The following is a 21,016-nucleotide window of genomic DNA, read 5'->3' on the forward strand; positions in this document are numbered from 1 at the left end:
AAGGAGACAAAGAATGTGTCTCATATGTCTCCAAAAAGTGACCATAGTGTGCTAAAAACAAAGGAGACCAAAGGTACATAGGTACACTTGCTTTATGCCTTTTTCTTTATGCTTTATGCCTTTGCTTTACTCTCTCCTCCACATCATTTATGCTCCCCAATCACCATGCGCCACCTAGCATTGATTTCTTACTCCTAATTAACCTATAAAGCAAATAAACATAAATTAGCATGTTGGCTTAAGTCAAGTCAACTATAGTCAACAAGTCAAACCTAGTCAAAGGTCAACAAGTCAACTAAAGTTGATTCAACTAAGTCAAATTAGGGAATCAAAAATAACAAACACAAATGAAAGGGGTGAAGGATTAGTGAACTTCCTTTCTAAACATGCTTAGTCTTCTTAAGCATGTGCCTCCATCCTTGGTTGGGGTCAATCCTTCATCAACTAGCTTACCCTGTTTTATTGATCTTATAATATCTTCTTTAGTATTTTTATACGGTTAAATGGATGTTACATAATGGTTTCTTCAATATTACTTATATGTTTTTTTATTTCATAAACATACATAATAATACCAAAACAAAAGTATCTTCAATTATCTTAAGAATTAAGCAAGTTTAAATAAAAATAATAAAATTAAAGCTCTTATACTAAATCAATAATGTTTTACCTTATTATATTAAAAAATTAAATATGTCAAAATCATTTTTGTTAAAGCTTCTTAGATATAGTGTTTACTTTTGTCAACTTTGACTTCATACAAACCGTATCCTTTAACATGATTTTATAGTCTTTCTCTTCTTAATTTCCTTCGTCATTAATGTTATGTTTAGGATGAATTTTGTTTGCTTCAAGGGATTAGAGGTCATTTTGTGTTGCACAAAATTTGAATGGATGGATGAACTTTGTTTGCTTCAAGGGATTAGAGCTCATTTTGTACACATAAATTTGAGAGAGAATGAAATATTTTTATCCTTGCATGGATAAAGAGGTAGGGAGAGAAAGACAACTTAGCAATATAAATTTACCTAAATACCCTTCGGTTTTTTTTAAATTCCAACTTAACAAGTATGTTTTTTCTTAATAATAGTAATATTAATTATATTAATAATAATAATAGTATTAAAACTAATAATAATAATAATAAAACTAATACTATAATAAATTTATTTTATACTAATTTTATACGAATTTAAAATTCCTCAATACGCAACAATTACAAAATAGGAATACTTCTTAGGTTATTCCAAAAATTTAGTAAATATGAAAACACAAAGTTTTAATTTTATTTACAAAACACACACGCTTGTTAAATTTTATAATTATTTCAATAGAATATTCAATGAATGTTAATAAAAAACAATACTTAATGTTACGAAAATATTAAATTCAACATTTTAATGCAAATTTGCAGGCAATTAAAACGGGATAATTCTAAACATTAAAAAGTAATTATCAAATAATCTTTATATTTGGAATATAACAACTCCCTTTTTATGCTACTAATTAAATATTGTATTCATTTGCTAATAAGTTTCCGTTTTCTCTGTTGGTGAAGACATTATAATAATAATTTTCAGTTGCTTTTTGACCAACATTTGTGGCACAGTTGGTCGGTCAAGTGGCTCTGCAGTAGGGTTCCTTTGTCGGTCCTAATGGGCCACAACTGAAAGAAGATGAAATTGGAATGGGTGGCTCAGATTGCATGCAAGGACCAAACTTCGTACCTCTTCCGTAAATTAACACCAACCAACCTTTCGTTCACTCCTAAACTACATAAAGTCACATATAGGTACCTATAGTTGACTTACAATATTGACCTTCCCTTCAACCATGGAAATTTTCTGCTTTTCATATCTTATCCAAATATACAATATAGTGAAACACAGTTTTTTAAGACACAAACCAAGATCATTCAAGTTTAACAGATAAGTCTGTGACAGAAAATAAAAGGAAAATTGAAGAGCAGTTTTATAGTCTTTGCATGTTTGAACAAAGCTACATCGGAGACAGCAAAATCTCTGAGGTGAAAGCTACCATCATGATGAAGACCGTTCCAGTTTCCACCCAAAATCCAATGATGTAAGGCATGATGCTACAGCTGCTACCGAAGTTCAATGTTTCACCTTAGAATAATGTTACACACGTAATGAACAAAAAGTTATTATTTTAATTTCATGATCTTTCTCCAATCCAACCCTCAACTTCACAATGATAATAAACAATGAGACAAGCCAATCAGAACCATACACAAATTAATCCCAAGACCGTTTGTTTGTCAATTCGTTGCAGCTAAATTGTGGCTTCTGTATAATGTATGATCCTTATGACCTCACCTTCAATCTGGTTGAGAACCAGAAATTCTAACATTCATTTATGAATAATTCCAAAAAAATTGTTTGAGGTGACCCTCCGCAGGCCTTTTAGCCATCACCAAATTCTGTGATACATATCCACATTCGTTGAACACTCTGAAACAATCTCAATCACGGGGTATCAGCATATTCATTACTTTTCCAATCCATTGAACCTATGGTGAATTTGGCACTTGATCACTCACTACTCAATTGAGTTAATTAATAAGTAGCAAGTTAGGTGCATTGTGCGTAGCAAGTATAAATAAATGGTGGAGTGTTACAAGTGTTAGTAATTCTTTTCAGAGCCACAATGGAAGAGGACTCCTCTAAGGATAAAAACTTGCACACCAAGAAAGAGCCACACTATAGAGGAGTCCGGCAGCGGCCGTGGGGAAAGTTCGCGGCTGAGATTCGGGACCCCACCCGCCATGGCGGCCGAGTGTGGCTGGGAACATTCCTCACGGCCGTCGAGGCTGCTAGGGCTTATGACCGTGCTGCCTTTGAGATGAGAGGTGCTTCAGCCGTTCTCAATTTTCCAAATGAGTATCCTTCATGCTCTTCTATGAGTTCCTCTTCATCATTAGCACCTTCTTCTTCTTCTTCCTCTTCATCTTCTTCCATGCTTAAAAATGATTATGGTAAACAAGTTATTGAGTTTGAGTGCTTGGATGACAAATTGTTGGAGGACCTTCTTGATTGTGATGACTATGCCTACCAGAAAGACTTGCCTAAGAAGTGACATTAATTAATTTGCGATCAATTTTCTATGCTAGATTCATTTCAACGCACCTAAAAAATGAAACAAAATAAAATAAATAAAGCATATACCTACCATAATGTCTTCAATATAAATCGTTTTACTTTAGGCAGTATTTTATTTTAGTGGGTACGGTTTGTAATATATTTGATTAAGTATGATATGGTTCAACCTTTTAATTAGTTTTATTGATGTCTCCGATCAATAAAATATAATAACTTGGCTTATAGAAATATAGTATTGAAAAAAAAGAGTTATTCGCCATTATATATGTAATATGCTTCATCTCCCCTTTTCGCATTAAATTTCTATTTTAGTATTGTTATTATTATAACATACAAAATAAAGATCTACGATAAAAGAGAAACTAAATGTATATTTAATTTCATCTTAATTAAAAATATATAAGCACTATAGTATTAAAATAAGAAAGTCAACATATAAAGGCAGGAGTAGTTTTCACTGGAGTCACCTGAGCAATCAGCATCACAGAGAAGTCAGCAAGATTAGGAAATTGTATTAACTTTGTTGGACATAATATCAAATCATTCCGTTGTTTCCTTAATTATCATTCTTGGGCCGAAAATAAATGAACAGTTATATTCTACGATGAAAAATATACACTGTATAGATAAATAAAAATATTTATTAATTTAGATTGAAATCACAAATAGAATTAAAGATGTGACAATTAATAATGATATCTTCAACATATAAATGATTGATTATGGACGTCAGTAATATGATTAAAGTAATGTATGAAAAGATTAGGGCATGAAAGAAGTGATTTCCAATTATATAACTGAATAGATAGATAAAAGGATAATTAATTAAAGTAGAACTTTTGCCTGTTATGAGTTTTTTAGGTTCAATTTGTGAGAAGAAAAAGACTGAGAAAATCGATAGAAGAAGAGGAAGAAATATGCAAGAAATAAAACTTTGTTAAATTAAAATAAATAAAAAGTAAAAAGTACGAAAATAGGAAAAGTAAAAATAAAATAAGATAAGAAAATTTAATTTCTATTTCTTGTGTTGGATGGAAAAATTCTAACAAAATTAAAATACTTGATTGGATTATCCTAAAATAAGTAAGCATAGTTGAACCATAAAAGCAGATTTTATTAGTTTTTATAAGAAAATGTGATATAACAAAATTTTATATTGATTTTAGTTTAATAATCACCAAAAAGGATTATAACTGTGAATACTGCATGATGTATTGAAATGTGAATGTAAGGAGGTACGAAAAGAGGCCTGCAAGTCATGTTTTCTTTCTGCACCCCTAAATTAGGAAACTCTACTCATTCCCTTACGAATTATAATATAATATGATTTTGTTCTCTTCACCTTCTTCATCTTCTTCTGGTTCATTTTAAGCTCTTGGTTGAGTGTTTCTTGAGGCATTGATCATCATGGATGATAGTGCAACAATTTTTGGAGAGGAGATTGGAAGAGCTTGTCACATGCAGAAGGGGAGCCAAGGAGAAGAACAACTCCTAGTTCAAACTCCGGTCAACTCCGACGTCGTTGCTGTGAGCGTCTCCGGTGGCAACTTGAAGGCGGTGGAAGAATGGAGCAGCTGACCCCGTGCTTAACGAAGAAGCTCTCGTGCGTAGTTTTCCCTTTTCTGCATGCATTAGGTTATTCGGGATCGAAAAGTGTTCCGGATTCGCATTCACAAATTAAGCAAAATTTCCGATTGGTGAATTAGGGGTGCATTACCGAATTCTGGAAATTAGTTTGGATTAGTCAATTAGATATTCACGGATATGAATACATTCTCAGAACTATATTGAAATGGTCAATCCGGCATTTAGAACTCGAATGTAGAGGGGGACTAGGCAAGAGAGGAGGTAGGCTAGTGGATTTTATGGTCTGATTAAGAGGGAGGGAAGGGTTTTCACCTTGTGTTTTGGAAGATGGAAAATTAGAGTACTGTTTGGATTTGGCAACATACTTCTCCTTATGTAACTTGGCCAAAGAGACAACTCTAATTAGGGTTACAGGGGATTGAACAATGACATCTCTTCTAATATCAGGTTTCAAGCCTCCCGCAAAAATAATCTAATATCCTGAACTCTGTTAGCTAAAGCAGTGAATTGAACATAATAATCATGCACAGAACCTATTTGTGTAAGTTTAAACAAGTGGGATCGCAGGCACTCATATGGTGTGGGTCCAAACTCCATTTCTAAAGCACGAGTAAAAGCAACCCACGAATGGAAAGAATCATGACACGTCATCATCTAGTACCAAGAAACGACGTCCTTATCGAAATGAATAGCAGCAATGGTAAGTCGATGGTCATCCAGTGTATTATAATAGGAGAAAAACTGCTCTGCTTTAAAAATCCACTTCAACACCTCCGAACCATCAAAGCGCGGAAAGTCCAACTTAACGTTACGGACTTGAAATGGGGTGAAACAATCAAAGGTGTATGCTCACGCTCAATATTTTGCTTCAGTAGGTTATCTACTGCAGCTTCTAACGTTTCGAATCGCACCGTATTTTGTTGATGTCGAGTCTCCATTAATTCCAAAATACACTTCACATTAATGGTGAGGTCTTTGAGGTGAGTATTCTCCAAAGAATAAGGTATTTCAAGAACAAATTCAATTCTTTGTAGCAATATTATTGAATTTCAGAAAGTACTCATCGAATAATGAGTATTACAAAAAATACCCAAAACAGTATGAATGAGAACGTAATATGAAAAATACGTAATATGAAAAATAGGTCCAGAGAGAGAAGTTCATAGCAAAACCATCCTCCTTTCTCTCACCACAACAAACAGAATATTTACTAAACTTTTGACCAATCAAAATCCCTCAACCTAGAGATAGCTATTTTAATTCTCGTGTTTTTCTTGCCACCATGATATATATACTAAACTTTTGACAAATAAAAATCCCCCACCCTAGAGTTAGTTATTTTAATTCTCATGCTTTTCTTGCCTCCATGATCTGCCAGGTATCCTTGCTGAATTGCATCAGTAATTGAGTCTTTTATCCCTCTATTATAGAATTTTATTGTTACCAGTCAGCTGCACTTGTTACACATACCAAATTCACCAACCAATCTGAAAATTGAGGCTTCCTCCTATTATAAAATTCATCAGCTATGCTTTGCAGTGAGCATGGAACAAACTACTCTTGTAGAAAAGTTGATGTATTGTATGGACAAAAAGATTTAAAAAATTACAAGGGAAAATGGAAAACGACCTTTTGTTTCTGTAAAACCTCTAAAAATCAAAACCCATCTTCTCTCACTCTCTAAAGCTATCAGGAAACACAACTCCCACTCTCCCTCTCTACTCTCAGTTCTCTCCTCCTAAATTCTACCATTCCATTAATCCCCTCACCAGTTTCTTGTGTTTTGTGACCAGACCTTGCAAGATTGGACTCAGCTGGACCCTCTGGTGCTTCGTCCATCAGTGCACTTCCCCCTCGGTAGGTTCCGTTTCTCCATTTAGCCCAATTTCATCTAGAACTCATCCGTTCATCCCTGAATTCCGAGTTGATTATGAAATTTCCTCTCCTTTGTGTTTTGGTAATGAAATTTTAGGTCAAATTGAGATCCCTGCCACTTTGGTGCCCATTTCAAATTCTGCCAAGCTCAATTTTAGCAAAAAGAGGTAAGGGAAGCTAACCTTCGATCAAATTTCGAGCCATTAGGTTCCTTGTATGTTTGAATGAGACTATCCTTAGTTAAATTTCCTTTCTAAACTGTGTGTGATGAGTAGTTGGGTTGTGGTATGGATTTCGTGACTTTGCATGTGAAGAACAGTGCAGGAAACCTGATAATTTCGTCTAGGCGAGTGACTCTCGCCTAAGCGAAAGTATCAGGAAGTCATCTCTGAGTGTTGCGCGAGGTCTCGCCTAGGCGAGCTGGGGTCGCCTGAGCGAGACATCTTCTCGCCTAGGCGAATCAGCCTGGCCTGAGCGAGAACTCGCTCTGATATTCAAGATTGTCACTGTAAAGGGTCTCGCCCAGGCGAGAGTAGTTCGCCTAAGCGAGACTACTTTCTAGCCCAGGCGAGATTCGCTAGCTTAGGCGAGTTCCACTGCAGGGTTATACTTTCTTCTCTGTTTGAATGAATGATAGTTGTATTAATTGAAAAGAAATGATATTTGCTTTCAGTATTTTGGATGATGATGAGGTGTAGTATCTGTGTTTAATTGTATGAGGAAAATTGATAAAATGAGAATTGTGAAGAGGTGAGATGAACTAGGATTTCATGGGAATTCCTAGGGAAAGTATTTAGTGTGTGTAAACATCTAAGGACTCAGTTTTGGTTAGCATCCTGACGCTCCAATAATCCATTGAGACTCATGTAGAGTGTAATGGGTCATGTCGTGAGGAGTAGCAGGAGGTCCTAGTCTATGGACCCGATCAGTCATAGACGCGAAGGGGACTTACCTTGAGAGTGGTTGGGTGATAACCCCTTGAGCCTAAACTCTGCAGAGTTTAGGAACCTTCACAGGTGCAAGCTACCAAGAGCTCCAATTTGTTTACAAAATCCGGATATTGAGTCAGGGTCGGATGCTTATACGTCTTGAAATAGTGATTTGTTTTCATTTTATGATGTGTATAAAATTGTTGGTATTTTATTTAGGAAAATTTCACCTCTTACTATATGAGTTGTTAGCTTACCCTTCTTGCCTGTCATGTTTTCCCTTGAACTTCTTCTTTTGCTATGATCACCTGTCACTTGGTGTGAGCAGAGAAGAATTTAGGTGACGGGACTCCTCCTTTGGACAGGACTTGATTAGTGGCTCTTAATGTTCTCTTACTCTCAATCTGCGTTGTTAGAGAAAGCATTTTGGAATGTATAAAGTTTATTTTCCTTAAGTTTGTTTTAGAGAACAGTACAATAGTTAGAACAGGCTCTTTTGGGATGACTGTATTATACTCCTGGATGGGTTTACTGACTACCTGCCTACTTTATCCTTATATGACTTTTTGTTTAGTAATTTAACGGACTAATTTTTGGGATTTTACAGTTTCACTGCGATGAGAATGGAAATTATTGAAATTCTGTTTTGCCAGAATTCATGTCTACTGTGGATTAGAGAACAAAACCATATGCTTCCAATTCAAATAAGGTCAAATTCCGATGACAAAATTCTGATTTTGGAAAGAAGTGCGGCGAAAGTGATTGAGGGGAAAGCAAAACTAGGATTAGGCTTTTACCTTTTCACCGAGGAATTAACTTTGGCATTTTAAAATTTTGGGTTGCAGAAAAAAAAAAGGGAGTGCAAAAAGAAAGAACCTTGATTGCACTTTTCCAAACCGAGTTGTAACTAGGGTTTTCTTCCTATACTTCCAAATCCTATACTTCCAAATATATCATCTGCACCCTTAATTTTTTTCTCTTATAATTAATATGTCCCTACCAATTATATGTTTTAAATATTAAATTAATTAGGTAAACAGTGATTACTATTTATCAAACAAATTTATTGTCTTCATATTTTATAATTATGTGCAAGTCATTTTTATTGCTTTGGATTTCTCACTTCAGCCTTCTTCTTCTTCCAACATTGACATTTTGAATTTTCTAGTAAGAACGACCAAATTTTTATTTATTTTTATGATTTTTAGCACAATTTCTAAATCCAATTTGTATAAGTTTTAATCGGATTTTGAAAAACATAGGAAAAAAAATTCAGTAAACATCGGATTTCAAAATTTGATGTTCAAAATCCGATTTAGGAAAATATCGGATTTTGAAATCTGATTTATTTAATCAATGGATTTAGAAAAACATTAAATTTAAAAATTCAATTAAAGACTCTCTTAAATTTGGTAAATAGTAATTACTGCTAATCTAATTAATTTAATATTTAAAAAGTATAATTGGTAGGGACAAATTAGGCATTAGAGGAAAATATGGGGATGCAGGAGGAAATCTTGGAGGTGTTATGAGAAAAGCCCCTTGTAAATACCGAGCTCACAATACATATGGTTGTTTTCGTGAAAGTGGTTCAAGATTTGTTTGCAGGCGTTTTCTTTCTGTACCCCATAATTTCTAACGGCATTCCAGCAATTTTAAAATGTCTTCTCCAAAAGTGACTTTTGATCATCTGTTCCTATAATTTTTCAAATTTTCTGAAATTTTCCGAACAAGATTTCTATAACATAAATTTCAGAAAACAAAATTCTAAATATATGAAGTGTATTTTAAAATATATATAACACCTTTCAAAATAAGTTTTTTAGAACAAGGTTTTAGAAATAAGTTTTGTAGACATGTTCTGCAACGGTTTTTATTAAAATAGTTTCTAGAATCAATTTTCTGAATTTAAATGATAGCTTAGTAAACTTTTTTCTAAACTAACTTTTCTTTTTTCTTTTTTTTTCCTTTTAAAAAATACAGTGTAGAACGGATCGGATCGGCGATGACAGCAATGATGGCGTGATGTAACGAGAATGAAGTGCAGTCACTAATAGTGGGTTGTAAAAAGAAAAGGCCATATTTGTATAATTGAAACTTGACAGGCTTAGTGTATTTGAACTGTTTTTGCGCTTAGAAAATACTTTTTTTTTTTATCAGCAGAAATACTTGGAAAATACTTTTAATTTTAAATTCTTTAACTTTATCCTTATTTTAGCATTTCCCTAAAAATGATAACAACTCCACTATTTTATGTGATTTTTTCAATTTTTATCCTTTTAGAAATTGATTTATAACATGTATTCAACATTTTTTTAAAATCGAAATCTACTTGTTTTCAAAATATTTTGAAAACGAGTAATTTTAGGGGAATATACAGAAACCAAAAGAAGAGAGTGTGTGTGGAGAAAAACAGGGTGCAAGTAACAATCCTTACCTTACCTTAGGTTAGATTAGGAGTTATTTCTACATAACAGTTAGGTCATTATACTATTTGAACACGCATGCATGCACCCCTACTTAGGGTGTGTTTAAATAAACAGTTAAGTATTTGTTGAATTATTATTTATTACGCAAACACTAAAATAAAATCTATTTCAATAATTAAAGATAACAATATAATTACTATTTTATGTAAGTTATAAGCAATTTTCATTGGATATTCTAAATACTTATTAAAATAAGCTATTGCCATAATTCTAGAAGTTCCCCCAAACGCATTTTATGAAAACATAAAATAAATCCAAAAAATTGTAAATGACCTCTTTCAAAGTCACCCATATAGAAATTTATTATGTAGCCTATTTAGATAATGCAAAAAAAAAAAAAGCATTTGAAGATAAAATTACTAAGATTTTTATTAATGAGTCATTGATTTATACAAATAAATCTCACACCAAATGCAATTCAAAATAAAAAAGAAGAAAACTTCCTAAAAACCATTACAAACATAGAATTGTGCACTGCATATACAAGTTGCAGTTTGGATAATTTATATACTCCGACAAAAACAGTTAACGTTGTATTGTTCATGGTTGTAGTACATCTCATAACGTATGGAATTTGTTTCATTTTTTTTTAAAAATTAAAATAACTTATGCTATGACATCTCAGAACACACACAGGTGTAGGTCACATGGTACTTTGTTTGCATCTTAAAATCTATTCAAAATAAAATAAATTAATAAAAATAATATTATTTTTAATTTTATCGTGTCTTTGTGTAACATGGTAGCTTGAAGGAGATATTATTAATTTACTATTGCCAAAAGCATAAAACTAAAATCATTTATGCTACGATGACAAGTAAGAGCACGCAGAGGTGTATGCACATGGTGCTTTGTTTGGATCTGATTTCTATTTTAGTCAACATTTATGTAAGATGCAAGCTTCTAGGTCGTGTGTTATTATGCATTGTCCCAAAAAATATTTAAAACATTAGCGTACATGAATCATTAGTGTCTGTTAAGTCGTTCTTGTACGATAATACATGACAGATATCTACACCACCTATTGTATGTGTATTTTTATTCTCCTAATTTATATATAAATGTTTCAGCATTTTAGCAAAAGTTTATATCTAAGTGAAGATTTTTTAAAGAGAATTTTATGATATATTTTCAAATAGATAAAAGATATTGTTTTGTTGGTTTCTATCTTATATACACGATTGCCTTTAAATAATCTCTGCGAAACGAAACAACTTATTAATCAGTTAAAGTGAAGTTTCTGCTTTTTTACGATGTTTTTTTTTTTTTCTATTTGCAAACTTAAATTCAAACTCAATATTGTATATAAATAAACTTAATGGTGCACACATTTCCCTCCAAAAGTTTTGACAACTATGAATTAAACAACAATAAAACGAAAAAGGTTCACTGATTTCATCTATCTGACAAATTATTTTTAACTCAAGAAGTGAATCTTTCATAAAATTTGGCACTCATAATAAATAATCATAATGATAAAAAAATATAAATTAATTAATACCGGAATGAATGAGAAAGTGTGGTTTGAGACTTGACTAATAAATTAAAACCGAGAGAGATGAAGAAACGACAGAAAGCGGTTTCCTGTTATGACAACTTTCCCTTTGTTTCAGAAGCCAGATAGGAAGATGTTTGAGGAGCCTTCAGAAATTTTGTTGGAATCATTGTCAAGCAATCATGTTGTGGACACAGTCCATGATTCGCTTTCATTCGACATGGTTGAGGAATGTACAACAGAAGAAAACACCAACAAGGCAAAGCAATTGGTGGCGAAGAGTGAAGAAGTGAAGAAGAAGGAGAGGTCGTACAAAGGTGTGAGGAAGAGGCCATGGGGAAAATACGCAGCAGAGATCAGAGACACAACGAGGAATGGAAGAAGGGTTTGGCTTGGAACCTTCGAGAGTGCAGAAGCTGCTGCTTTGGCTTATGACCAAGCTGCATTCTCCATGAGAGGCCACAGTGCTGTCCTCAATTTTCCAGTCAAAAGGGTCAAAGAATCTTTGCAAGAGATTCAATACACATGCTTCACTGGTTCTTCTCCTGCACTTGCACTCAAGGAGAGGCACTGCATCCAAAGAAAGTTGTCTTCAAAACCTAAAAAGTGTAAAGGGAAAGACCCCTCTCAGGATCCAACACAAAGTCTGGTGGTGTTAGAGTGTCTGGGAGTTGAATATCTTGAGCAACTTCTCAGCATATCAGATCAAAGTGTAACTTTGTAAGCTTATCAACTATAGATGACTAAGGGTTTCTTTGGATTGTTAAACTTATTGTATACATGAGAGCTGTAACCATGGCCATTAGCTTTCTGAAATAAGTTTAAACATTTATTTTGGTAAACTTTTATTCAGAAATCAGTTGAAATAAATTGAAATAAAATGTTAAAGATAGGTTTTTTTTTTCACCTAAACCTTCTAACATCTGTTTCAATTGAGTGTCCTTTTTCTTCTTATACACTACTTTGTTCGCTTTTGCTTGTGAATCTTCAATGTAGATACGTTCATCAGAAAGCACATTTATACTTTGAAAAATTATACTTGATTCTTATTTTTTACTTTCATCATTTACTTTCTAACGTGATTTAATGTGGATAATTGATTATTCTAACAAAAGTAGCGATACATTGATCAATGACCTACACTAAATTACATTAAAAAATAAATAATAGAAATTAATAAAATGAAAGTTATAATATCATTATCCTTATACTTTTACCTATCAGTAAATCCCGCGCCATTTTCCTCTTAGAACATCAGAAAGCAAAATTTTATTTAAATATGGAAATTGAAATATATAATTCACATTCATCAATAGTTAATACATTATTGAAAATTTTTTTTGACAAACTTTTATTTTGATAAATTTGACAAAATTTCTATAAATAAAATTAAATAGATTATTTTTTAAAATTTTTGACCAAAATTAAGAGATAAAGTAGTACTTTTATTATCTAAATAAGTAATTTGTTAAGAAAAACTTTGTCAAATTATCTTCTTCCATACATCGTTAGATATTTCAATTGCCTAGTGTGAAACCCCTCTTTGTCTGTTTCTCTTTTCCCTCTGTTTGAAGAACCAAAAAGCCAACTCCTCCTCACTTCTGCTTTTCTGCTCCTAATTTCTTCCTCAGCCTCTCTTCCAAAAAACTGCCCTCTCATCATTTCTTTGAATTTCCACCAGATTCTAGAAGAACAAATTCAACAGAACCCTTTACTGCTTCCTCTCTCAACTCCCTTCCTCCTAGGTAAGTTTCCACTCCTACTTTGTTTCAGTTCTAGCTAGAGTTCACAATTTTGTCTCTGATTCTGAGTTTAACTATGGGATTCTTCCTTCTCTGTGTCTTGATGATGAATTCCTTAGGTTGAATTGAGAATTCTACCTTTTACAACTAATTTAACTTCACCAAGCTCAAAATTCAGTGAAAAGGTAAGGGAAGCTAACTCTTTACTTAATTTTCGTGTATAAAGTGTCCTTAAGTACTTGGATTGCATGATTTTGTGTTAGATTGATGTTTGAAACTACTTGTTGTGTGAAATTGGGATTTTGGTATGAATTTCGAAGCTCTTCATGTGAAAAACAGATTGGGATTCTGATGATTTCACCCAGGCGAGCGGCTCTCGCCTGAGCGAAAGTATCAGAGAATTCACCTCTGTCACTGCGCAAGGTCTCGCCTAGGTGAGCTGGTTTCGCTTGAGCGAGAGATCCTCTCGTCTAAGCGAAACAGCTTAGCCTGAGCGAGAATTCACTCAGACTTAAGGTTGCCCACTGTTTGGGGTCTCGCCCAAGCGAGAGAGGCCCGCTTCAGGGAGATCACCCTCTAGCCTAGGCGAGATTCTCTAGCTTGAGCGAGTGTCACTGCAGAGTTATGCTGCTTTCTCTGTTTTAGGTAAATAAAGCTTTGTTAAATGAAATAATGTGATTATTGTTCATAGTATGTTTGGATGATCACGGTTGGTAGTATATATATATATATATATATATGTATGCATGGCGAAATTTCATGGAATGAGATTGTGAAAAGATGTGATTGAACTAGAATTTCAGGGGAAATTCTAAGGGAAGTATTTAGTGTATGTAAGAACTTAAGGACTCAGATTTGGTTGGCATCCTGACGCTCCAATAATCCATTAAGACTCATGTAGAGTGTAATGGACTATGTCGTGAGGAGTAGCAAGAGGTCCTAGTCTAGGGATCCGATCAGTCATAGACGCGAATGGGACTTACTTTGAGAGTGGTTGGGTGATAACCCCTTGAGCCCAAACTCTGCAGAGTTTGGGAACCTTCACAAGTGCAAGCCATCAAGAGATCCAATGTTGCTTACATAATCTAGATTTTGAGTCTAGAGTCATGTATATGTGTTATATTGTGGTGGTGACTTAAATTATTCTGATGGATGTGAAATTACTTGCTTATATTTATAATTAAACTGCTTGATTCATTTTGTTGGCTTACCCTTTTTGTCTGGGCTTGTTTTTCTTTGTGTATGTCCTCTTTTGCAATGATCACCTATGAATTGGTGTGAGTAGAGAAGGATCCAGGTGAAGATACTCCCCTTTTGGACCGGAGTTGACTCACGACTAAAGATGCTTAGTAGTATTTTGTTCATCACTTGGGATTAGAGCCTTTTGGGATGTATATATTATGTCTTTTCCCTAGCATAGGTCATACTTATGGTTGGCAATTCATACGATTACTTTGGATGACTGTATTAAACTCATGTATGGCTTATTCTGACTATCTGCTTTGCTAAATCATGATATGATGTTTTGTTTAGTAGCTTAAAAACTATTAAAATGGAATGTCACACTTAGCGTCTTCACAAAAATAAACAAATATGAACAACTATAAAAGAGAAAAAGATAATAAATTAATAATTTAATTTCATTACTTACCTGAACAAAAGTTATACAATGACACTTTTAAAACAGGCTTAATTTGTAAAATCATAGATATCTAATTTTATTCCCATAATTATGTATTATGTAAAGCTGTAATATTCTCCTTAAGTATTACAAATTATTTCTTTGTCCCCACTAAAGCATATCTTAGATTCATCACTTGATAATAGTAAATAAAAAATATAATAATAATTGTAAAAGTCACAAATCAATTATCTATTTACGATTAATTACAAAGACAATCTTCATACCATTATCACATATGAATAAACTATTTTTAGTAAACGTTTCTACTATCTTTGAAACTTTTTTTAATTATTACCTTAAAATAATGGCTTACAAATTGAAACCGTTGTTCGCATTCAGTAATCTATTAAAGAGTGTATATATACCAGTACTATGAAGGATGCAAACTATAAAAAAATAATGAGGCACTCAGAAAGTTTAACTAGTACTAGATTCCGATAGTATGTTAAAGTAGTGGATTTAATTTAGTTCGAATTTAGTATTAGTAAATTGACTTCTAAAATAATGTACATATTTTTATGATATATACTCTATCATAAAAAAATGGTATTAGATTTAAATTTTACTTAAATTTGATTATATTAAAATGATATTAGAACATAACATAATATCAAGTAAGCCCTAAAGTAAAGGAAAACTGGTAGCCAAGTTGTGGATTATTTATTTTCTCGAGAGGAAATTTTATTTGTCTGAAATGGGGTGAATGCTCACGTGTGCAATATTCCTTGCACAATTTTGTAAATGAAATGCATATGGAAGGCACTAGCAAGATATTATTATATAGAAGAATAATTTTGGTTCAGCAATATTTAATGTGTATGACGGCGTCGATAATAATTTGGATAAGCAAGAAAGAAAGAATGAAGACAAAGAAAAAGAAAAGCGAGAAAGACATGACCAAGTTCGCTAGATCCTCTTCCTGCTGCGCTGGGAATGCTAAAAACAAATTAATTATGCAAACCAAAAAACTTCATCAACTCAAACACTTCTTTTATTTCAAACTCTCTCTCATTCATTTTTCTTTTATTTTAGTTCACATATTTTTATCACTAATTCAACAAATTTTATTTCCAGTATTTGCATTCAAAATCAAAAATACAGTAACCCTTTTATTCATATCAAAATGAATTGATAATGACAAAATATTTACCAGCTCGTTTACTCTATTATTCTAGCATTTCGCCTTCAAAACATAATGATTATCGCTAATGTTGAAGAATATTAGTAGTTTTCAAACTGTAAATAATTTGAAATTATTAATTATTAATAATATAATAAAAATATTTAATAATTACCTCATACATAAGGTACCCGCTTATAAACAATCAATACATAAAAAAAATTTATATATATATATATATATATATATATATATATATATATATATATATATATATATTTTTTATGGAAATTTGCTTTACCCACAGAACCGAATAAATCTATATGATTTTAAAACACAAGCAATAAATTTTCTGTGCATAACACAAGTAGTGTCAACATGCATATAATAATTATAATCACAATATGAATACACACATGATAAGTTAATAAACTGCATTAAATACATATTTATTTTACTAAATATAAATATTATAAAAACATACAATTTCATCCATAACATAATCTAAATTTTAGAGTTGTTAAAATGGGTAATCCGGCTCGACCCATCACAGGTTGATGGGTTAAATGGGTTGGCTCATGAGCTCACTTAATTAAAAAAATATAATTTTTTATTTTTTTTGGTCAAAACTAAATTATAATTCTAATTAGAACATTGACGCTCACTGTCACCGTGGGGCTCCGGTAAAATATCGCCCACCCTCACACTCTCATGGTATCCACTAGAAGCCAAGCATAAGTATCACACGAGATGAAATCCAATCTGGTGACGAACCTTCAGAATCATATGTAAATGCTGATTCAAGAGAACGAACAACAACACAAGGACCTCGACACCTTGCGAACTAAACACCAGACCGAAAGCATTGAACCAAAAGCTAGCCAGTCTAGAGAGCGGGAGACCTCATTGGCAATCCTGTCTTGAACAAAGGACTCCTTCCCCTAAAGTGCGGACTTGACATTCCTTGCCTAGGAAGGAGCCTTCTTGATAACGTTGTCGTGAAGCGTTCAAATTAACACTACTTAACGCTAGCAACTTCAATATTACCAAGTTAGTAGTGAACCAACTAGATAGAATTAAGCTAATCCTGAGTCGTATCTCAACGAATACAAAATTGATTTTCAATATTTGACTCTTAACTTATAAAAATCTATCTTAATGCAATTAAAACTATATGATGTTATGCAAAAATATAGAGAAGAATTTGAGAATGAAATAGCAAATTAATAAAAGACTTTGAGACAATTATAATAAAACAGGCCAATTCCACTACTTTCTGTTGGTATCGCGCAACGAAATGTTTAAGCGTTTGGACAACAACAAAGAGGGGGGTGAATTGGCTTTTGGTAATAAAATTAATACTTTAAATTTTTTCCAAAATTTATCGATTAAATCAAATATTAATTTCCTTTAATCACAATAACAGATAAAATAAGGAGATAGAGAAGAAGATTGAACACAAGTATTTATACTGGTTCGGATCAAAAGACCCTACTTCCAGTTGTTAATCTCTCAAAAAACGAGATTAACTAAATCACTAACAAGTAACAAATTTATAATCAGATATTAAGAGTGTAAGGAAAGAAAACACCTCTCTTGAACACACAAGAGATGAACACCTTTCTCTGAATCACATAGAGAACCTTGACCTTAGCTTTCCTAGCAACAACAGTAGCACTCAATCTCTTAGAACACCTCTCAGGAAAAGTTATCGCTCTACCCACACTAGGTTTTTCAAAGCTTCTATTGAGAACATTCAGAAAACTCTCTTGCAGTCATAGCACTAGCACTCTAGCTTCTCAAAAGGTAAGTGAGAAGTAACTCTGAGGTTCCTTAAATAAGGGTTCTAGAAATTAGGTCAAAAACGTGAACAGTCGCGCCCAACTGACCAGGATAATCGATTATCACTAGTGATAATCGATTATTCCAGTGTGGTTTATGAAAAATAAATTTTTGAACGGATAATCGATTATCAGAGGTGATAATCGATTATTCCAGTGCATTCTTGAAAAAAATGGTTCAGCTTAGGATAATTGATTATCCTAAGTGATAATCGATTATCACTTTGATTTTTCGAGAAATACCAGAATTATTTTTGTACAGTACTGATTCTAAATAATCTAATTAAATTTTACAAGATAGCTTTAAACACAACAACACATGGTCTTCATATTGACTTCCGGATGGCTTTCAGGCTTCTTTATCATCATCAAAATCTTGCTTCAACATTTAGACTTGTATTGCTTTTGCTAACAATCTCCCCCTTTTTGATGATGATCAAAACAATATGTTTAAAGTATCTGCAATCAAAATATCTTACAAGTAGATTTGTTAAACTTTTTCTCCCCCTGTTTTGATATGAAAAAAGTTTTAATAGAGAAGCTCCCCCTCAATTTGACAATGGTAAAGAATAAGAATAAAAAAGACGTTTATTGAGAAATAATAAAACTGGAAAACATATTACAATAAAGAATAACTATGATGTAAACTTTTAAAAGTCTTGACTCATGTCATCATCTTCATCATACTTATCAAACTTATGTTCTAAATTAGAAATCCTACAATCTAGTCCTCTAATTAATCCAGTGACTTCTTCATGTCTGTGAGTGGAGAGAAGAAAGAATTCTTCAAGTCTTTGGTTGAGGTTTAAAATGTGATCCTCTAAAGAAGAGGATGAGCCACCAACACCACTGGATGATCCAATATTTGTGTCAACAAGAGGAATAGGAGTAGTGGGAGGATTTTCTTCTTCTTCATTGTCCGAGGGAGGCATATCATCCTTATGAATGTAGGTATTCCCAAAAGGAATAAATTTCATCTGCTTCAAGGAGTTTTCTGCAATTTTGTTTGCCTTAGTGGTCTTATGAGACTGTTCATCAGAGACATTTACCCCTTTGTACTAACAAATACGAGAGATGAACAAGGAATACGAGAGTGGATATTGAGGCAATCTCTTGGCTTTGAGCATGGTGTCAAGAATGATGCTTGGCCAATAGATAGGGATGTGGTTGAGCATGGCATAAATGATCATAAGATCTGCTTCACTGCATTGTGCGTGGTTTGTACCACATGGACATAAAATCCAAATAATGAGATAGTGAAGTAGGCACTCATCGATTTTGAGAGGTCCAACTAGCAATTGGCGAACTATTTCTTGATCCTGGCGTCACATAAAGGATCTATACGCGAATATGCGGTTGAACCCTTCAATGCCAGCAGTGAGGATTGGAGATGTGCCATCATGAATAGGAAATTGTAAAACATTTTCCCAAATATCATCATCCAGAATAATTTCAACACCTTTCACCTTTGTAAAACCCACTCCATCTCTGAATTTGTAATTGAAATAGAACGATCGTAACAAATCGGGGTAGTAGGTGCCATGCATCTCTATGAAGAATTTGACCCCTTGTTCAGCAAGAAAATTTGGAATTGTGAAATGGCGATTTACAAACCATTGAGACTGGATGAATTTCGGAGTGATGGGGGGTTTGTCTTTCCACAATGTGATGAATTCAGATCTTCTTTCTTCATCCGAAATCCATCCTTCAATGGAAGCTGTCCTAGGTGCAGTTGAGGGTTGAGAGGCACGAGATGCAGTCCTTCTGCGTGTAGGAATCTTTCTACGAGAGGGTTCAGCCATGGTTGAGGTAAAGGAGAGGGAAGATTTTGAGAGTTTTTGAGAAAATGAGAGGTTCTTGAGTGTTGATGGAGAGAAAAGAGAGTTCTGGTGACAAAAATGGTTAATATTTATAGAGAAGAGTCTCCAATGGCCATATACACGCGATTTGATGCAAATATAGCCGTTGCAACGACGTGTAATAATCGATTATCAGAAGGTGATAATCGACTATTGGTTCATGAATTGGGCAACATATGAATCCTGACGAGCTGATAATCGATTATACTAAGTGATAATCGATTATTCCAATGAGTTTTTGATTTTTGGCTCAGAATTAAGGATAATCGATTATGGCCCCAAATAATCAATTATTACAAAATGTTTTTGAATTTTAAGGTTGAGAATTTAAGGATAATCGATTATTGCCCCAAATAATCGATTATTCCAGAATGTTTTGGGATTTTTAAGAGTGGCTGATAATCGATTATTGACACTTATAATTGATTATTGACGCTATTTTTCGGATTTTTTAAGGATTTTGAGTTTTTGGTAATTTAAGAGATTTCTAATATGCCTAAGTCTCTTCTTAGTTCATAAAATCTATCTTTAGTTAAAGGTTTGGTAAAGATATCAGCTAATTGATGCTTTGTGTCTACATATTCTATCTCACAATTTCCTTTATTAATGTGATCTCTTAGGAAATGATGCCTTATTTCAATGTGCTTTGTCCTAGAGTGCATTATAGGATTTTTGGTTAAGCTAATGGCACTGGTATTATCACATTTCAGAGGTATATGGTTTATAGGGGTGGCAAACGGGCCAGCCCGGCCCGTTTTGGCCCGGCCCGTATGTGGCCCGTCAAAAAACGGGTCGGGACGGGCTGGTCCGTCAAATAGAAACGGGTCAATAATCACAACCCGTCCCGTATAGGACGGGCTAACGGGCCGGGCCGGGCTGGCCCGTCTAGTTTTTTTTTTTATTTTTTTTATTTTTTTAATTAGTTTTCAAATTTTTTAATTTGTTTTATTCTTTAAATTTGTTTATATATACATATAAATTATTATTAAAGTCATACTTAATCAAATAAAATATTATTTTAACTTTTAATTGATTAGTTAATGTTTTTAATTAGATAAGTTAAAATAATTATTAAATTTACATATTAAATTATTCAATTATAACTAATAATTCAAACTTAATTTGTAGGTGTTAATGATTTAAATTACAATACTATTATATATTTCTACATTTAAAATATATAATCTAAAAAAATAATCTTTTTCATTATTTTTATTTTATTTTATTTTTTTAAAACGGGCCAACGGGCCAGGACGGGCCAGCCCATACTTTGGCC

The 21,016-nt window shown here is 33.1% G+C and overlaps 2 protein-coding genes across 2 annotated transcripts; both read left to right on the plus strand.

The window, feature by feature from the left end:
- The first annotated feature begins 2,639 nt into the window (after window positions 1–2,639).
- Window positions 2,640–3,404, plus strand: LOC114192322 (ethylene-responsive transcription factor ERF096-like). The gene has a single exon (XM_028082013.1). The coding sequence runs from the start codon at window positions 2,668–2,670 to the stop codon at window positions 3,094–3,096; it is 429 nt and encodes a 142-aa protein (XP_027937814.1). The 5' UTR covers window positions 2,640–2,667; the 3' UTR covers window positions 3,097–3,404.
- An 8,184-nt stretch (window positions 3,405–11,588) lies between these two features.
- On the plus strand, window positions 11,589–12,218 carry LOC114192324 (ethylene-responsive transcription factor 1B-like). Its single transcript, XM_028082014.1, has one exon. The coding sequence runs from the start codon at window positions 11,589–11,591 to the stop codon at window positions 12,216–12,218; it is 630 nt and encodes a 209-aa protein (XP_027937815.1).
- Window positions 12,219–21,016: the final 8,798 nt, after the last annotated feature.

Source organism: Vigna unguiculata, chromosome 7, assembly GCF_004118075.2.
Source record: "Vigna unguiculata cultivar IT97K-499-35 chromosome 7, ASM411807v1, whole genome shotgun sequence".
Taxonomy (NCBI): domain Eukaryota; kingdom Viridiplantae; phylum Streptophyta; class Magnoliopsida; order Fabales; family Fabaceae; genus Vigna; species Vigna unguiculata.

Coding starts and splice junctions, on each gene's coding strand:
- LOC114192322 (XM_028082013.1), top strand. CDS start 2,668: ATGGAAGAGGACTCCTCTAAGGATAAAAACTTGCACACCAAGAAAGAG.
- LOC114192324 (XM_028082014.1), top strand. CDS start 11,589: ATGACAACTTTCCCTTTGTTTCAGAAGCCAGATAGGAAGATGTTTGAG.